The following is a 17,738-nucleotide window of genomic DNA, read 5'->3' as shown; positions in this document are numbered from 1 at the left end:
TTTTAATTAATTATTTAATTTTTTTATTTATATCTATATATTTATATAATGATATTTTTAAATATTTATATTTAAAAAATAATATTTTATTAATTTCGAGTCGAAATCGGGTTTGAGTATAAAAAACAAAAAAAAAATTGGGTAAGGTTGAGTTCGAGTTTAATAACACATAAAGTCGGATCAAATTTGGGGATATCAACTCTAGGAATGAAGCCTATTTTAAAGGTTAAATAAAACTCTTTTTTTTTTTTTTAGCTTACAAAATTAACTTCTTAATGTTAAACCTTTAAATTAATGTTCTAGTTAAGAATTTCTCTTATTTTCTATTCATCTATCTTTTCTTTTCTTTTTTTTCTTTATATTTTACATTTTGTCTGATAGAGGTTGGTTGGCATTTGAGAATTTCTTTGTTACACTTTGTTTTCTTAAGGTATTCTACGTAAGTTTAGGATAAGAGGAGAGCTCATTAAAAGCCAAAATTAAATGGGCTGAAAAAACAGTAGCAATGTTGTGGTTGATTTAATTAAATTGTTCACTTATATTTCACGAAAAATTCAATGTTGAAAAGCCTGTAGAAAGAAAACAATGCCACTTCTTTGTCAGTTTCTAATTGGGTGTTTAACTAGTTTAATTTTTCTTGAGTCACTCAAGGCTAGCTATTATGTAGGAAGTGATTAGGTTTTGACTAAGAGCAATGAATTTTAAGAAAGGATAAGGTTTCAATCATAGCACTTCCAAGCAAGATAATTTGGTTGCAATTGTCAAGCTTTTTCTTGCTCTACGATCATCAATATTTTAACACCTATATTTCAAAAAAAAAAAATTAAGAAGTATAAGAAAATTAATTTCTTAATTAATTATTATCAATTAGAAAGCAATGATTTTTTTTAATTTTTTAATTTACTCTTAATTCTCTAATCTCTATATATTTAATTCAATTGAATAGGACATCACACACTCAAATTCTTTCAAATCCGTAATTTTCAAAAATTTATCTAATATATATTCTATAGGAATTAATACTCGTTTGACAAAAAAAAAATCAGTGATGTTTAAATACTTGATCAGTTTATCTTATTTGAATATGATGGTTCAAGAGAAAACATAGCTCTTATAAAGGAAAAAGGAAATAAAAGATTTTAATTTGAAATCAGAATCTTTATATCTTTATCAAAGTTCTGTAACCACTAAATCAAGAGATGAAGGATGACCCTATTGATATTTTGATGCAAGTGCATTGAAAAAAATATATGATTTTTATTCAACTAATTAAGATCAATTAGTATGGTTCAATGTAGAGAAAGATAACAAATAAGCTCTCCCTTTCATTTTGAAGATCTAAAGATTTATATGCTAACAAAATTTTTCTTGGTTAACATTTCATTTCTCTTTCATTAATAAATAAATAAATACATATATATTTATATATCCCATTTCTCTATCATTAAATTATAATGTGATTTTCTTGTAATTAACATATGAAATTTTATATGATAGGTGAACATAGAATATTGATTAGCTTTCTCATAAGCTACAATATGAATGGTAGGTAAATTCACCTAAAAAGTAAAATTGTGGAAAATAAAATAAATAAATAAAAGAATGGTAGGTATGTCATCAGTGGTCAATTTCCAGCTAAAGCCACACATAATTATGCAAAGAGTGCCCAATTTTTTTTTATTATCTAAAGATAAAAAGAAAGATTCCCTTTAATCTACATATTTTAAGTCATATCATATAGTACATATTTGTGAATTTTATATTATTTATTGGTGAAAATACAAATATTTATATATAACAAAAGAAATTAGATACACAATATAATATATATAATAAAAATTTAAAATAAATAAATTATTCAATCATTTAAGTCAAAATAAAATATATCTTATTTAATAATTTAATATAAGTGATTGTAAGTCGTGTATTCAAAATAACCCTAACAAATAATTACTGATAAAATTCAAATAAAAAATTTTTTCATTGAAAAAAATAACTTTAATCGATTAAATAAATCATTTGTTATATATATATATATATATATATATATATGCAGGTTAGTTAACACAAGACAAAATCTTTACTTTTTTATATTTGAGTTTGTTGAATATTAAAATTTGATCATTAAAATTAAAATTTTAATACTTAATTGATAAAACAATTATTAATATAATCTTGATTTTTTTTTTTACCAACCCAAATTTGCTACCTCACAAAAAAAAATGAAAATATGAAACTTTGGGCTCAAGTATTACCTTTTGAGGGGAAAAAACACAAATTACAGACTTTATGTTGTCTTCAATTTTTTTTTTTTAATTATTATTTTTCCGAATGTCTTCAATAAGTGGAATTTTAATTTTAACCACAGAAAAAAAAATGAGAAATTAAGACCAAGGAAACAAATTCATATGTATGCAAAAAAAAAAAAAAAAAAACTGTAACAAAGTGGAAACAGCTGAGCAAATGTTATATTCATATTTGATCTCATTTAATTAGCTTTTCATCAAATAATCATATTTTAATGTCAGTGGGTGAAAAGATTCTGCCCAAAATTTCCAACATTGTCTTTTAAAAGTTCTAATTATATATGTGTCCAGCAGCAATGTTGCAGGATTCTAAAGATTATGCATCCCAACCGTCCGAATGAAAAGGAATTATTGATCCCATATACATTCTTGCGTAACTGTTTGACTTATGTTTCCTTTATGATTAGACATATTTTCAGATTTTGCGTAAAAAAATCTCACGAATGAATTTTAAGAGTGTAAGTAGTAACGGATTTAAAATTTTAATAATTATTATTTATAAATTTAATAAAATATAAAAAATATTTTTATATTTTTATATTGATATAAATTATAATATATAATTTTTTTATAAAATATGATATAAATTAATAAATTTTAATATTTTATATGATATCAATAGATAAATCATCAAATTTACTTAAACTATTGGCGTCGGCTACGAAAGAAAGCCTGAAGCCTTTGTTTTCTTCCCAATTTATCAAAGTCATAAATTTGACGTTCAAACGAATAGTGTTTGAGTATGTATATAGAACTCATGGTTTGAAGGTTACACCGAACCCTGCCAAAAGGCCCAGAGAGCCAACTTTTGGTCTCCTTTGCAATAGCAAAGAAATATGAAAAGCAACTAAGATTATTAAAAAAATATAAATCAATAGACAAGTTGCAACAATCATGTTGATTACAAGCTATATATATTTTCCAGGTAGAATATTATTTTCCATCTTGCTTTAGAATCCAACAAAATCAGAATCATATACGTATGGAAACTAGTTTTACTGGTGAGAAAATTATTGAATAAATTAAGCATCCATTCCCATAACTTAATCAGAAAGCAGGAAAGTCCCCAAACAGCAAAACATACTATTCAATCAATATCATGAAATTATAAATTCACCTGTCGTGCAGGGAATTCCGACCAAATTGTTTTGATCAGATCAGACTCTTCTGGTCCATTTATTCTCAAACTTCACATACAGACACCATTTCTTCAGCTTTTTCATTACCCTCCAACTTTTCATGCTAGCTCCCAAGTTAAACCATGGAATCTACTGATAAACCTATAGCTTTACCACCAAAGGCTGAAGCTGCTCCACCAGCAGCAGCTGCTAAGTGCCCTTTCAACTATTCTGTTGTTGATGTTGCTCTTAGGGTCTTGTTGTTTGCTGCCAGTCTAAGTTCTGTGGTGGTCATGGTTACTAGCAAGCAAACTAAACTGGTTCCTATGCCAGGATTCCCTACAGGTCCTAGGGTGACAATTCCAGCCAAGTTCAATCATTCACCTGCCTTAATGTAAGTAAACTTCCTCCAAATATTATGGTTTTAGTCGTGCATAATTCTTATAGTTTGCATGTTCTGCATAAGAGGCTTATTTTCTTGTGCGAGGCTTGAATTCTTAGCATGAAGTAATTAAAACGAGCTAAATCATCATATTTGTGGGATGAACAACATGATTGATCTGGTGCTAGTTTTTGCTGTTGTTTTGCTGGTTTATCCCAGCTCCAACTGCATGATTGAAGAGAAAGAATTGATAGTAATTCTTCTCTTGCTGGTTCATCCCATCTGAACAACCTTCTTCTTTCCTCCTCTCTTTTGAGGAGGGTAAATTCTTTGCAAAATCAGCTTTTTTTCCATCAAAATGTAAGATAACCAAGATTTTTCAAACAAATGACAACAAAGTGTCAAAAGCAAGGTTAAACAATGGCAGGCAGGCTAGCTAAAAACCAAAATATTCCTATTACACATCATGTTGCCTGACAATCAAGTAATTGGAATTTTCTAGTTGAAATTTCAAATGGTTTAGACAAAGACAAAAATCTTAAGAGGATTGGATTCTTCTGTCTCATCACTAGCATCTCATGGTAACATGTGACTGGTTGTTTAATCAGGCCGGAGAAGTCACGGCTACCGGTCAGCGTACTCATGACCGCGAGGGCTGCGGAAGAAAAATAAATAAATAAAGGTTAAACTTGACGTGGCTAAGTAGATAATATGGGATAGCACAACTACAATTATTGCTTCCTTTAAGTGCGAAATCATGATTTCTCAAAATGCGACAAATTTTCTGTCACTTTTCTTGTGTGAAGTGGGCAAAAAATTTTCTTTATAAAAGATTTTTTTTTCTTTTAAAAGATAAAGTTAGATAAACCAATCAATACCAAGAATTTTTTAAAATTTTCTAACTTACCCTTAATTCTTTAAATTTTATTTAATTAATTCACTTAAAAATAATGTCACACACTTAAATTTTCTTAAACACAGCTTTAAAAAATCTAACCAATATACGTATCATTAGAATTAATATTCACCCGTCAATACCGGATCATTCTATTTAATTATATTTGTTTAGATTATTAACAATACTTATTGTGGGATGATATACATGTACTTAATATCGATTAGATACTTATAGGAGCACGTCGAAAATTCTGAATGCATAATTCAAGGAGGGGATTAAATTCAGACAAAGTCTAAAGATCAGAGTTTGTAGCAAATTAATCTCAAAGTATTTTGAAAGTTTTCTAATAGAATGAAACCATCAACCTCTATGGAAGTCTAGTTTTTTAATGCACTAACTGCTAAATCATATCATTGTGCAGATACTTTATAGCAGCATTATCCGTGACAGGCCTATACAGCATCATCACAACTCTGGCATCAATTTCAATCATCCAGAAGCCTGCATATTCCAAAAGTTTCTTGCTTGTCTTTGCATTCTTGGATGTGGTAAGCTTCCCGCATAGGTGAAACCAAAAGCTTCTTTGTTTATCAAGCATGAAACAATAAGAATTCGCTAGCGGATCTAATTTTTTTTTTAGTGTCCATTTATATTATATAAAAAAATCAGATTTTATTATTTTTATTGACGAAAAAGATATTCAAAAAAAAATTTTCTTATTTTCTAATTTTTTGAGGTACCCTTTGCTTCAAAGGATAGATCCGTCGGGTACTATCAAATTTATTTCGACTGACAATTATATGATGCAGGTGTTTGTAGGGATTGTTGCCTCAGCGACGGGTGCAGCGGGGGATGTTGGTTACATCGGTTTAAAGGGTAACAGTCACGTTGGCTGGACCAAAATATGCGGTGTTTACGATAAGTTCTGTCGACACATAGGAAGCTCGGTTGCACTCTCGTTGTTTGCAGCCATCCTGCTGGTGTTCCTCTCCATGATGTCAACCTTCACCCTTTACAAAAGGATCCGTGACTAGACAGACTCATGTCCAAATTTGGGAAACAACATTTGAGAGTGTTTAATTTGTGTGTGTTTCATCTTGAACTTGGTGGTATATTGTCAGCTGTAAATGATGTCTAGTTATATTTGTTACTATTATCTTTATGTTGTTAATCTGTTTTCAATTTGTTTGTATGTTCTCATTGGTGTTACATGTAGTAATTGAATTGAATGACATTTAAATATTCTTATAATTGATATTAATGCAGTGGGATAGTGCTATTTGAGTATTATGCAATTACATTACTTGCAATGGTTTAAACTCAGGATTTAATTTAGCTGGTTTACATAATCACTTCTAAAATATAATATCTAACAAGTTTAAAATTTAAATTTTACCACTTACAATTACTTCTTTTATCTATAAGTTAAGACTTCTTTTGTATAAAAAAATGGTTTTCTTATGAGACTGGTGACTATAAGAGAGGAGGGTCAACACCATTCCTTGATCAAGCCGTTCCAGACCAAGTTTAAAACCTGAGAGAAGTGATGAAATTGGAATGAAAAATCATAAGCAAACCCGGATTGAAACAACTGCTGCCAATGGCTTTGGAAATGGTCCAAATACCAGCCTAGCCCAAGCGGCCAAGCCTATTGTCATCATATGCTGACTGCTGCTCGAGCCTAGGTACCAAAACCCAAAAGAGACTGCCATGAATCCGGGAAGAAACTTACTTCATCGTTTGATCAAGTATGAAGTACAAATATAGCTGCATGATTTAGATCATGTACGAAGGAAATTTTCAGTTTAACCGAGATTTATGACAGTAGCTGCTACTATGTGTTCTGCCAATTGGACACAGAACTGAATCAGGTTTAATGGTTTTGTCTACTTATTAAGATCAATATATTTTATTCCAGAGCCTTTTAAAGTAAAAAATTATGTATTTTACATCATACAGAGATGAGTGGCTTTAAGAATCTAGTAGCCCAAGTAAACAAACTGGTTCTAAATGCAGTTGAGCAGATGCAGAAGAAAACAATGCGAAATCGTTCTCCCTTATTATCACAAAACTAAACGAGAAGCTGTAAATATTTAGGATTCCTCAAATTCAGTGGATTTTGATTGTTTTTAATCATAAATCTTAAGAATTCCTATGAAATTTGGAAATTAAAAAATGTTGAATACAAGCCAAGTCTAAGATAATACGGACGGAACTAATGGATCATGCTGCAAACTACCAAGCACAATGAGGACAACAGAAACAATTCTTTGTACCACATAGGTAGTTGTCAAGGTAAAATCTTTACAAGAGAATGTGGATTGCAACTCATACAGCAGTTTTTTATGGCTTTCAAACTAGGAAACTGCACACCTCAAATCAGGCCGTATGACAAAACTGGTTTACTCAATGGATTGCCAAAATTTACAAACTAATATAAGACAATAACTTTTAGAAGATGGACTGTTCTCCTAATTCCTGGCCAGCCATGCCCTCCCTTAGCACTCTTGCAAAGAATTCTTCCAATGTGTCCTTACCATAACTTGGTGTTTTCTCAGCAGTATACTCTCCAGTCTCAGGATCCAAAATCAGCATACTCTCAGCAGCATAATACCTTCCAATTTTCCCAAACTCAGCTGCATCTTCCATTCTAGGGAATATCTTAACTAGGAAATCAAGCATCCCAATGGCAAAATCCATTACCTCAATGGGAACTTTCAAGAACTTTGGTTCTTTCCCCAAAAGTTTAAACAAAATCTCTCCTTGCTCTAATGGTGTCAAAGCCTTCCCTGGACCACCAATAGGCAGTACCAGGTTAATCTTATCCTCACTCAAAATGCAATCTGCAATAAACGAAGCCAAATCCTGTTCACTAATCGGCTTACAAGCACATAACCTGCCATCACCAAACATCACATAAGGCTTTTCCATCTTTCACTAACTCAACTTGACCCCCCAAGCTCTTGAAGAATGCAGTTGGCCTTACAATGCTATAGGTAAATCCATCATCCTCTTCAGCTTCTTTCATCAATTCAGCCTCGAATTTCAGTTTCGTTCGCTGAAATTCAAGGAGGGGTTTTTGCACACAAATAGCAGAAAGCAATACAAAATGTGAAGCCCCAAATTTCTTACCAGCAACGAGACTGTTTTTTGTTGCCTCATAATCAATTTTCCATGAATCCTTAACACCACCAGTACGGCTAGCAAGACAAGACACAACTACATCAATAGGAAATCCTAAATTTTGTAAAGACTTCTCCAAAGTATCTAAATTTGTCACATCAGAGAAACATACACTAGCTCCTTGTAAATCATTCAAAGTATCTTCCTTGCTATTTTTACCTCTAATCCCACTCCTCTCTAACAATAGCTATAACATTAAACCCTCTATTAACCAACTCTTTCACCACAAATTTCCCAATATACCCAGTTAATGTCTTTTGAGTTTTTGTTTCTAAATGAAGCTGAAACAGCTGTTTCAACAGGCTTTGTAGCTAAAGCTTTAACAACTTTAAATCTTTCTCTACTAAACTTAAAGGGTGTTGATGGTGAAGTAAAAGGAGCTGACTTTACCTGGATTTGTTTGATGAATTGAGAAGTGTATTGTGTTTTATAACTTTGAGATGTAGGTGACTGTAGAGTGAATGCATTGAAATAGAAACAAAGTGACATCGTTTCTCCCTTCTTCTTCTATAGCTCAAAGGAAGTGAAATTTGGGGAAACTTGGCTGTCACACAGAAGATAAAAAGAAGGAAAGGAAAGTGAAGGAAAATGTGAGGTGAATGATGAGCTAGATTAGGCTTTTTCATGGTCAGCAGAGTTGCTCCATCGTAAGAGAAGCTAAAAATCTAATGAAGATAGGCGGTGGATAACATAGGTTGCAAAGCTGATAGCCCAGCTGGAAGAAATAATCGAATTGCTCATATTTTCCCATGAATATTGATAAATTTTAATTTCATCCCCTGAACTTTTCAATATTTCATTGCTCTCCCTTGGTTAGTTAGATTTCAATATTTTGGGTTCTCTCAACAGTTAGTCTGAGCAGAGACCTCAGGAGAGGCCGGAGGTGAGGAAATTCTTGGCACACAACCCATTGGGCCAAAGGACAAGTCTTGTACTTAAAACGACGCTGTTTTTAACTTTAATCACAACCTTCCACGTGGAAACTGAGACCAAGATCTCAAAAGCAGACAGCCAATAAGCACCTGATCATCTGACTTCCCAGGTTTCAGTCAAATCTAAAAAATCCACTTCGGAAGGAAAAAATAAATGATTTCATCATCATATCTTCCAAAAAATCAGTAGCCAACCAAAAACCATGGAGCAATCAGATTATTCATACAGCTCACTCCCTAACGATGTGGCTCTCAAAATTGCTTCTTCCCTTGAGGTTGTCTTGCTCTCATTTCATTGTTTCTTTTTTTTTTCCCATAAAGTTTGTGTTTTAATTTTTTTTTTCCTTCTTTCTGGGTATTGTTGAAATGTAAATGAGATTTTGGTTTCTGGGTCTTTGGATTTTAGGTGCCGGATCTTTCCTCGTTGGGCTCTTGCTCTCGGTTTTGGCGAGAGTTATGTGGGTCGGATTGTTTATGGGAGTCACTTGTCAAAGAAAGATGGCCTTTTTTATATGCAGCTGTCTTGAAAGACCCCATCAAGGTTGTAATTTTACTCTTTTTTTGTTTTTGTTAAGTTTTTATGATTAATTTCTGTAATATATGTTGATTGAGATTTGGAATTGCTGGTTAAAGCTAGATTTTTTTGTTTCTCATATCAGTTGGTTTGGACTAATTGCTTTTGTTTCATTGCTTTGAAGTGGGATTCTCTTTTCTCTTTGTAATGTCATTCAAGTTAAGTTGTAAGTTTTCAAGGGGTTGCTAATCAGGCAATTCAATTCTTTGTTTTGGTTTGAAATTTTGAAAAATGATGGTAGAGCTGGAGGGGATTTTACATAAAGCGGCACGAGGAGAAGAGGGGTCAGGCTGTATCTGTTATTAAATTTGTGGAACGATGTTCCGAATCTGAGTCACTCGAGGTTAATGACTATCTGAAAGCAATCGTATGCCTCGAAACAATGCAGTTTGGATTTAAAGATGTTCAAATGTTACTGTTCAAACCAAAGCTGAATGTTTTGCTTAACCTGGTTGGACTACACTACTGCCTTAACTTTCTTCAAGTGCCGGTAACTTTTCCTTTTTGCATTCCTCTTCTGTTTGTTTTGTTTAGATTGTTAAAATCGTGTTTTTGCTGTCTCTTTTAAATGTTAAAACTTAGGAAATAATGTTCTAGGAAAATCTTTGGTTTAAGTTACACTACTCCAAAGTCTAAATTGAAAACGATCAGCCTGGCCGAAAGAGGGAGAGGAGTAGGAATAGACAGGAACTTAATTATTAATGGATAGTATCAGTATCAGTTGTTCCACCTGCTATAGAAATTGTGTTTTCTGTGGAGAGTGGTTGTAGTAAGCTCTGAAGAATTCAACTCTAGTAATTAGTGGATAGGAAACTTGTTTTATTTGGTGATGACAACACAAGATTAAATGATTATATGTAAGTAGGCATGCATCCAAAAGCTATACTGGTCTGCCACCTTTTAGATAATGATCTTCTCTATAGATTTTAAAACCATATTTTTTTATATGTTTTGTAATCAATGTCTTCAGCCCTGGATAACACACTCCTGCTGTTGGGATAATGGGCCTTCTGTCCGCCTTGGGTGAGTAGGGGACAAAAATGAATACCTTGATTGGGAATTCCACCATTGTCCATTCCAGGTCAATTGACACACACTTGAGCATGCTTCTGCAAGCCTTTGTTATGCTACACGCTTGTTAAAACTTAAAATACTTTGTGAACCAACCACTGTGTAGTGTCCTGATAAAATTATGCATCATCATCATAATGGGCAGGCTTCGCATGCCGTGGAATCACTTCAGAGTAGCAAGATTTCTGATCGTCAGGTTTGTGTCAAATGGTGGAAGCTTGGCAGATGGTTCTATGGCTTCCGCATGCGAGACGAATCTCATTCTTGTTGCATCTCCCTGGAAGATCTTTTGACAGCAAAAGACCAGGAGGTGCTGGGGGTACTCGACCGAGGAGCCATTCATGACGTTTTACGAGTTCAGATATCCTTTCCTAATTCAACAAGCAATCTCTGGTCTAGTCAAAGCCCACAATGACTGGGTTAGATAATTGGACAATGATGAGCAGGTGTTAATAGTGTTCATGTCATCATTGTATAATTTATAGTAGGTATGTAAGTTGATGTGTGTGTGTAGATCTACTGCATGCTACTAGTATTTAATATATTTGTTGTGTGATCTTTGTTAGTTGTACCAATGGGGAATTCAGTAGCATAAACTGAATAAAAAACTTGAGATTCTGATCTGTTTCTTCCATGGTTTCATCCTTCCAAAATTTGTTCTCAAGGAAACATAGGATCAAATGATTTGAGTTAATTTAAATATTTAATTGTCTCAATTTACAAGCGGAGATGGATGAACCATTTCCGTCATGATTGAGAGAAGAAACTTCCGTCAAGACCAGTGGAAAAAGCTAATGGAAACATGGAAAACTCTAAGGGCACTTGTAACAAGCCCTTCTAGTTGCTTGACACTGTCAAAGTAGATGGCTTCCTTAAAGTTGAAATTCAACAAACTAGTCAGATAACGACAGCCAACTAATCTATGGCTTCCTGTTAGTTTCTCTGCACCTGATAATTCCCACAGTTCATCTAACTTGTCAAGAAGAAATTGCTAGAATTTGCTAGTGAAGCTGGATATGAATTCCATTAATTTATAAATATATATATATATATATATATATATAATCGTGAAGTGTTGATTTCTGATGATCATTGTTCAAAATATAAGAAGTATAAAATAAAATTTTTACGGAAAATTTCACAAGGCAAGAAAAGAAACAACAATGAATCAAATTACAAACATGTTCTACAACTATTCAGGTTGGAAAAATGTATCTAAAGCCTATGCTGAAAGTACAAAAAATATTGAACCCAACAGCAATTTTCTATGAAAGAAACACAACTAAAAGCTTCCAAATTCTTACACGTTACAGGTGTTGTTTATCATGTCTTATTTTGCTGCAGCAACGAGACACTTGAAAAGAGATGAAAGAGAATTGAATAAATCATCTTGAATCAAAGCTTTCAACGGTAACGATATACAGCACAGCAAGTAGGTCGTGGCCGAGGGATGCAGAGAGCCATGAGTACTAGAGCTATGACTAAAACTAAGACAAATCCAGTGAGATCTAAGCCACCATCATCTGATTCCATACAACATTTCCCCATTGTAAATGCTGCTGCCTCTGCTCTTCTTGCTTTCTTTGTTTCTTTGTTAACAATGCGATGAAATGAGACATATATACAAGGAAATAGAAGGAAATTTCTCTCCTCTGGCTCCAAGTCAACTTGACTTCGAATAGTTTATTTGTCGACTCCGTTTCGTGGAACATATCAAACAGATTTAATTTGACTATGGTACTATTGATAATGCAAATTTGCCCTCTTGGATTAAATAATTGTTACTTAATAGACAATTCTAGTATTAGTGTCAAGTCTATCAAACACATACAAAACAAAAAAAATTATCATCATATAATTTGTGTCGATATTTCAAACATAATTTTTTATTAAAATTTTAAATTGTGTCATTTTAAATTTTTTTATTATTTTTATATTATATCATCATATTTAAAATTATAGATCTTTTATTTTGGTTTGTAAATCTTATTTTAGTGCTGTATTCAATTGTAGACAGCATGGAGCTTAGACAAGTTAAATTTTGAGATCTCAGTTGAAAAGACTTTTGGAAATGGGTGTTCTTTTTCCTAACTACTGAACCTAAAACCAGAGGTTAGTTGCCAACCTCGCCAACCTCTTAGAATCCATTAATGATTGAAACAGACAGCAACACATTAATTCAAAGAGATAATCCTACCAAAAAGGCAAAGGAAAAAAAGGGTTTTCATTTTCTGCGGTAAAGAGAGAGATAAACCTGGAATCTAGACAAAAAAAAAAAAAAAGATTTAAACCCTAATTTACATGTCCCTCACATCTCTTCAGGTTAGGTACTAGCTTGATGACTAGCCAAAAAACCCCATCATCCATCAACCTTGATTGTGCCTTAGCATATATAATGAGTATTAATAATGCCAATGAGATGATAACACATTATTCTGCTACTGCTTGCTCCTCAAGGATAAAGGCAATGGCTGCAGTCTGCAGTTCATATGATGATTATAATTAGTTAGATTGAGATTTTCAACAGAACCTGAGCAACTGCTGTAAAGGATTTTGTAACAGCTAATGAAGAGGTTACTCTGGTCTGATTTTGTTGGTCATTGGTTGGACACAAACAAGGAAATGCACCTTCAAATAAATTTCATATTTATTCCACATAGGAATTAGGATCTTTAGAAGGGAGTAAGGCCATTGATAGCTTTACACATCAAACCTAAATCAAATCACTCAAAGGAATATTTAAAGTACAACCCAGCTGCAAATGTGCCAACGTATAAATTTGTAATATTAACACTCTAGTGTGAAATTCTGTGAATGTTTCAGACATGGTATATGAATAACTATTTGCTAGAATTTATTGGAAAAGGGGGAAAATGGCACAAGACACCAACTAAATCGAGTTTCTCCTACCATGAATCCATCCAATCCCAGCAACGAAGATGAAGGTATGAGTTATTCGGAAACTCCAAGGAAGTGAGCAAAGCTAGGATATTTCGGCTCCCATCCTAATTCCTTACAAGTTTTCGTGTTGTTCAACTTCTTTCCCAAAGGATCACTAGTGCCTGCAATATAATCTATGCCAGTTAATGCAAGTTTTACATACGAAAGATACAATAACAACTAAACCAAGAACGTTTGCCAGTGATTAATAACCTATATGCTATATAAAGAGTAATGTAATAGTTGATCCGTAATCAATGGTATACTTTTTGTAAAGTGTAAATAAGAAGCTACCTGTAAAGGCCTCAAACTTTTTGTTGAATTTCCCACTTTTATCAACCAAGTTCATTACTTCCTGCCTGCAAGGAAAGTAACAGGCAAGAACTGAAGAAGTCAGCAAAATAAACAATTTTGATTGAGTAGCTGCTATCAAAATAGTTCATCATGAAAACTTTTTGGGATATTCTCAAGAGTTTAAATAAATAGTGTTGCAAGAAATATATTGAAACAAGTTGTCATCTGTCCTAATATAAAAGACGACAACCTGGACAAAGGATGATTGTCACAACCCAAGAAAATCCGGCCACGAAGTTTCTTCTTCAGAATAGTGACGGAGAGGGAAGTTGCATCCTATTACCAAATATACAAAATGATATCAACACCGCTCAAAGTACCTAAATGACACTGCAAATCTCAAAATAGAAATAGTCCCTGTCCATGAATAACAAGGAGTTGAAAATTTGCAAAACTACAAAACAGGACTGAACGTATCATTTCAATGCTTCATGGTAGTGAAATAAAGTTGAGAGAATGTGCACACGTAGAAAAATAGACCTGCTATTTATATAATGCGAGTTTAAATATTAAAAAGTGAATCACCTCATAGTGTATAAGATTCAGGATGTGATCTGGACGAACATCAACAGTCCCCTTCTGTAACCAATAGAAATGTGCACCTCTATCTATTTTGTATGAAAGGTTAGGGTTATCATGGACAAAATATTGATAACATCCACAAGTGCATGAAACATATTAACATATCTCTTCAGAATCCAAGTCTGAGAAAAGGATATATAAAGTCCAGCCAACCTAACAACACAACCACCAAAGTCCAGCACCACTTTTTCAGCCTTGAGAAGGTTATCTGTCCTAGGGCTTCTCCCAAACGGCACATCTGGAGTGTCCTGTAAAGAATATTAGATCTCTATGACCTTACAAGTTAAATTACAGAAGGACAGGATATTAATGCATCCAAATTCATGAAAATAAGCTGGCATTATAAATTCAGAAGTGAGGATGTATATTCCATACTTATTCAGACAGGGAAAGCTTGCCTTCATGGAAAATTAGAAGAGACAAAAGAAAATGCTACCAGCAGAACAATGTGTTATGTTAGATGTAACACCTCATCACATGGTCCGTTGTCATTGCAATCAAAGGGTGCAGAGCTCGATGTGAATAAGAAAGAACCTTCACCATTCCAGCTTAAAGCAGCCATCCTGCTCCATTCAAAGCCCAAACCAATAGCACAATTTCAGTTAGAAGAGATCAAATTTTGGCTACTAAGAATAAATCTAAAATTCCTCATTATCGTAAGCTTTACCAAAGATCCTCATAGCTCACATATAGCTACAATATGGCTCGTCAGTGAAAAATATAGACGACAGAGACGTGACATTGGCAAAGAAAATTGTCTCTTGATTACCTAATATCACCAGGGTAATCTTGGGTTTTTGAAGGAGGAGCACAGAAAATCACATAAGGAAACTTCTGATCAGTTTTAGTCCCTTTCAAAAATGGATTAATCCCGATTGAGATTAACTCATCATGGTGATCCGTCGTCACGGTCTGCCCATAAATTTGACATCCTGGATGTTCCTGCTTTAACAACATAATAATATATAATAACTGCCCTTCTTCTAAACAAACATTTAAAAGGCTAAAAAAACCCATCTAGCTTATCCTTATCATTAACCAAGAAAACCTTTGAAATGCAACCCATGAAACTACATTGAACGAAATTAAAGCTGGAATTTCCTCAAGAAAACTATAAGCAAAAAAATTAATTAATTAATTAATTAAATTAAAGTAAGCAATCAAACAGTTAGTTTTACCTCCCTCCAGTTTTCAGCAACCAAGCGACCAAGAACACCTGGTCCCACAATTAGCAGATCATGTTGTCCCACCATTCCTGACGACGCAATTGCCTTTGCCTCCACAGCCTCATTTCTCGCACCTTAAAAAAATTCCCAGATTAAGAAAAAAAAAAAGTCAACGTAAAATTAAAATAAGACAAAAATCAAACAGATAGAGAGAAAGGGAGAGACCCATTGTGGACGAAGCTGAGGCTTGAAGAGAAGCAGCCATTGGAGGAGAGAAGGTGAAGCTTTTGAAGATGGAAATTGGGTTCTTGCAAAAGGGTAGCGATGATGATGAAGATGAAGAGATTGAGTTTTTCGAGAGCTTTGTGAAACTAGAGAAGTGAACATAACTGACGCAAGAAATGGTTCCCATTAACTTTAAATTTTTATTAAAACAAATACAAATTAAAAGAAGATAAAAGAGTCTCTTTCCCTCTTTACTGTCGAATTTTGATGATTATTGAGTGAAATTTTTTAAGCCAAGTGGACTGTTTTAACTTGGAACAAGAGCTAAGAGGATTTTGTTCTTTCCCCGACCAATGATGTTATTACACGTAGTCCCCTGGGTTGTTAAATGGGATTATGTCAGCTTCTGATTGGCGGTTATGTTTTTTACGTCACGGAACAAATAGTACACTCTCCTCCGTCACTGCAGTAAACGATGTCGTTGCATCCGTAGTTAATTACTTTTTAGCCCTCCAGGCCAAACCGCAACAACCACTTTGACGTCCATTTATTTAAGTCCAATTTTTCAAAAAAATATTTTAAATGAATTTTAAATTGACGACTTCCAAAATGCATTATCACTTTAGGAAGGTTCGGTTTAGAAAGTGCAAGAAAAAAAACTGAAATTTCCTATATGAAAATTAGTTAATTCTAATGATTCACCAATAATTTCTTTTTCGTCCATAAAAAAAGGTATATATTTTATAATATAAAAATATTAAACTCAGTTTAATCGGTATTCTTATTTTTTAACTTTTAACTTGAATTTATAATTTTTTATTAAAATTCAGAAAATTTTAAACTAATCATTTATTTAACATCACAACAATCTTTCCCATTAATTACTGTTGCCCTCTATGTATAATTAATGATTTGCATGTCTAATATTGTCATTTTAAATCACTTTGTCCCATTATTTTTCATTTTTTCCATAAAAGTAAATTTTTTTATAATAAAAAAGGTTAAATATAAAAATACCCCTATATATATTTTTTACCAATTTAATATTTTAAAAAATAAAATTTTTATTTTGATACTCAAATTATTATTTCGCAAAACATTTAGACGCTCCGGACTAATACTATTATTCACGTTACTTAAATTACATTAATATAGTATAAAATCGACAAGTGACATAAATGCTCATTTATCACTATATTATTTATTTTACATGTCATTTTTTTAAAAAAATTTTATTTAAAAATAAAAAATATATATTTAATTTTTTGTTTGGCATGATAATATCCGCAATAATAAATAAACATTTATAATATATAACATAATTTTATCGAATATTCGTATCACATTAGTTACATAACTTATAGTAATTATGTAAGTTATCAAAATATTTGATGAAAATAAAAGTTAAAATATCAAAATAATAATTTTATTTCTTTAAATATCAAATTAATAAAAAAATAAATATTACATGAATCATTTTACATATTAACTTATAAAATAATTTAAAATTTTACTAACAACAATTTTTTCTTGCCTTAACTGAATGTTTAATTGAAGAAATATAAAGCTTTTGTTTTCGTTTTTTTTTTTTCTATTGTTTTCTTCTAGAAATATATTAAAAAAGCAACAAAAAAAAAAAAAAATCGGGCCGTTGCATGTTAGGTAAACTTTTAATAAAGTGTCGCTGTTAGGAAAAAAAAAAAAAAAAAAAGGCAATTCTTTCATTCATTGATTTTGAAAAAAATCGTGCGAAAATGTACTATTACGAGATTTTTATTAATTAAAAAAAAATCTCATTATAATTATATCAATACGATACCATAAGTGTTCGATAATCTCAAATGTTGCTCTAATTATATTGTTATAGCCTCTAATGTTACATTTTACTACATAAATTACATTAATCTTATATGAACATTAGCTACTTAGCTTAAATATGAAACATGAGTAACCACTATAGATTTAGCCATTAAACCATGAACAATATTACATTCACGTAAAAAATCA

General features: G+C 32.3%; 3 protein-coding genes and 1 pseudogene across 4 annotated transcripts; 2 read left to right on the top strand and 2 right to left on the bottom strand.

The window, feature by feature from the left end:
- The first annotated feature begins 3,309 nt into the window (after positions 1-3,309).
- On the top strand, positions 3,310-5,955 carry LOC111307456 (CASP-like protein 1D1). Its single transcript, XM_022905475.2, has 3 exons — positions 3,310-3,818; positions 5,126-5,252; positions 5,514-5,955. Exons 1-3 carry the CDS (start codon positions 3,568-3,570, stop codon positions 5,736-5,738), a joined length of 603 nt encoding a protein of 200 aa, XP_022761210.1. The 5' UTR covers positions 3,310-3,567; the 3' UTR covers positions 5,739-5,955.
- Positions 5,956-6,786: 831 nt separating this feature from the next.
- LOC111307455 (divinyl chlorophyllide a 8-vinyl-reductase, chloroplastic-like) lies at positions 6,787-8,713 on the bottom strand (annotated as a pseudogene).
- Positions 8,714-8,920: 207 nt separating this feature from the next.
- LOC111307454 (uncharacterized) lies at positions 8,921-11,091 on the top strand. 2 transcript variants are annotated; one of them, XM_089751798.1, is made up of 5 exons: positions 8,921-9,094; positions 9,226-9,360; positions 9,635-9,883; positions 10,364-10,416; positions 10,610-11,091. In XM_089751798.1, the coding sequence occupies exons 1-5, from the start codon at positions 9,023-9,025 to the stop codon at positions 10,755-10,757; spliced, it is 657 nt and encodes a 218-aa protein (XP_089607924.1). In that variant the 5' UTR covers positions 8,921-9,022; the 3' UTR covers positions 10,758-11,091. The 2 variants fall into 2 exon arrangements, with proteins under 2 accessions (XP_089607924.1, XP_022761209.2); XM_022905474.2 differs by lacking the exon at positions 10,364-10,416.
- A 1,997-nt stretch (positions 11,092-13,088) lies between these two features.
- Positions 13,089-16,013, bottom strand: EMB2799 (NAD(P)-binding Rossmann-fold superfamily protein). The gene is made up of 9 exons (XM_022905473.2): positions 15,732-16,013; positions 15,519-15,640; positions 15,110-15,282; positions 14,810-14,903; positions 14,478-14,588; positions 14,284-14,373; positions 13,949-14,034; positions 13,699-13,763; positions 13,089-13,526 (listed from the first exon to the last, which is right to left on the bottom strand). Exons 1-9 carry the CDS (start codon positions 15,916-15,918, stop codon positions 13,417-13,419), a joined length of 1,038 nt encoding a protein of 345 aa, XP_022761208.2. The 5' UTR covers positions 15,919-16,013; the 3' UTR covers positions 13,089-13,416.
- Positions 16,014-17,738: the final 1,725 nt, after the last annotated feature.

Source organism: Durio zibethinus, chromosome 22 (assembly GCF_047325235.1).
Source record: "Durio zibethinus cultivar Kanyao isolate XHJ-2024 chromosome 22, ASM4732523v1, whole genome shotgun sequence".
NCBI lineage: Eukaryota > Viridiplantae > Streptophyta > Magnoliopsida > Malvales > Malvaceae > Durio > Durio zibethinus.
The sequence above is the reverse complement of the archived record's forward strand: the minus strand, read 5'-3'. Positions and strand labels throughout refer to the sequence as shown.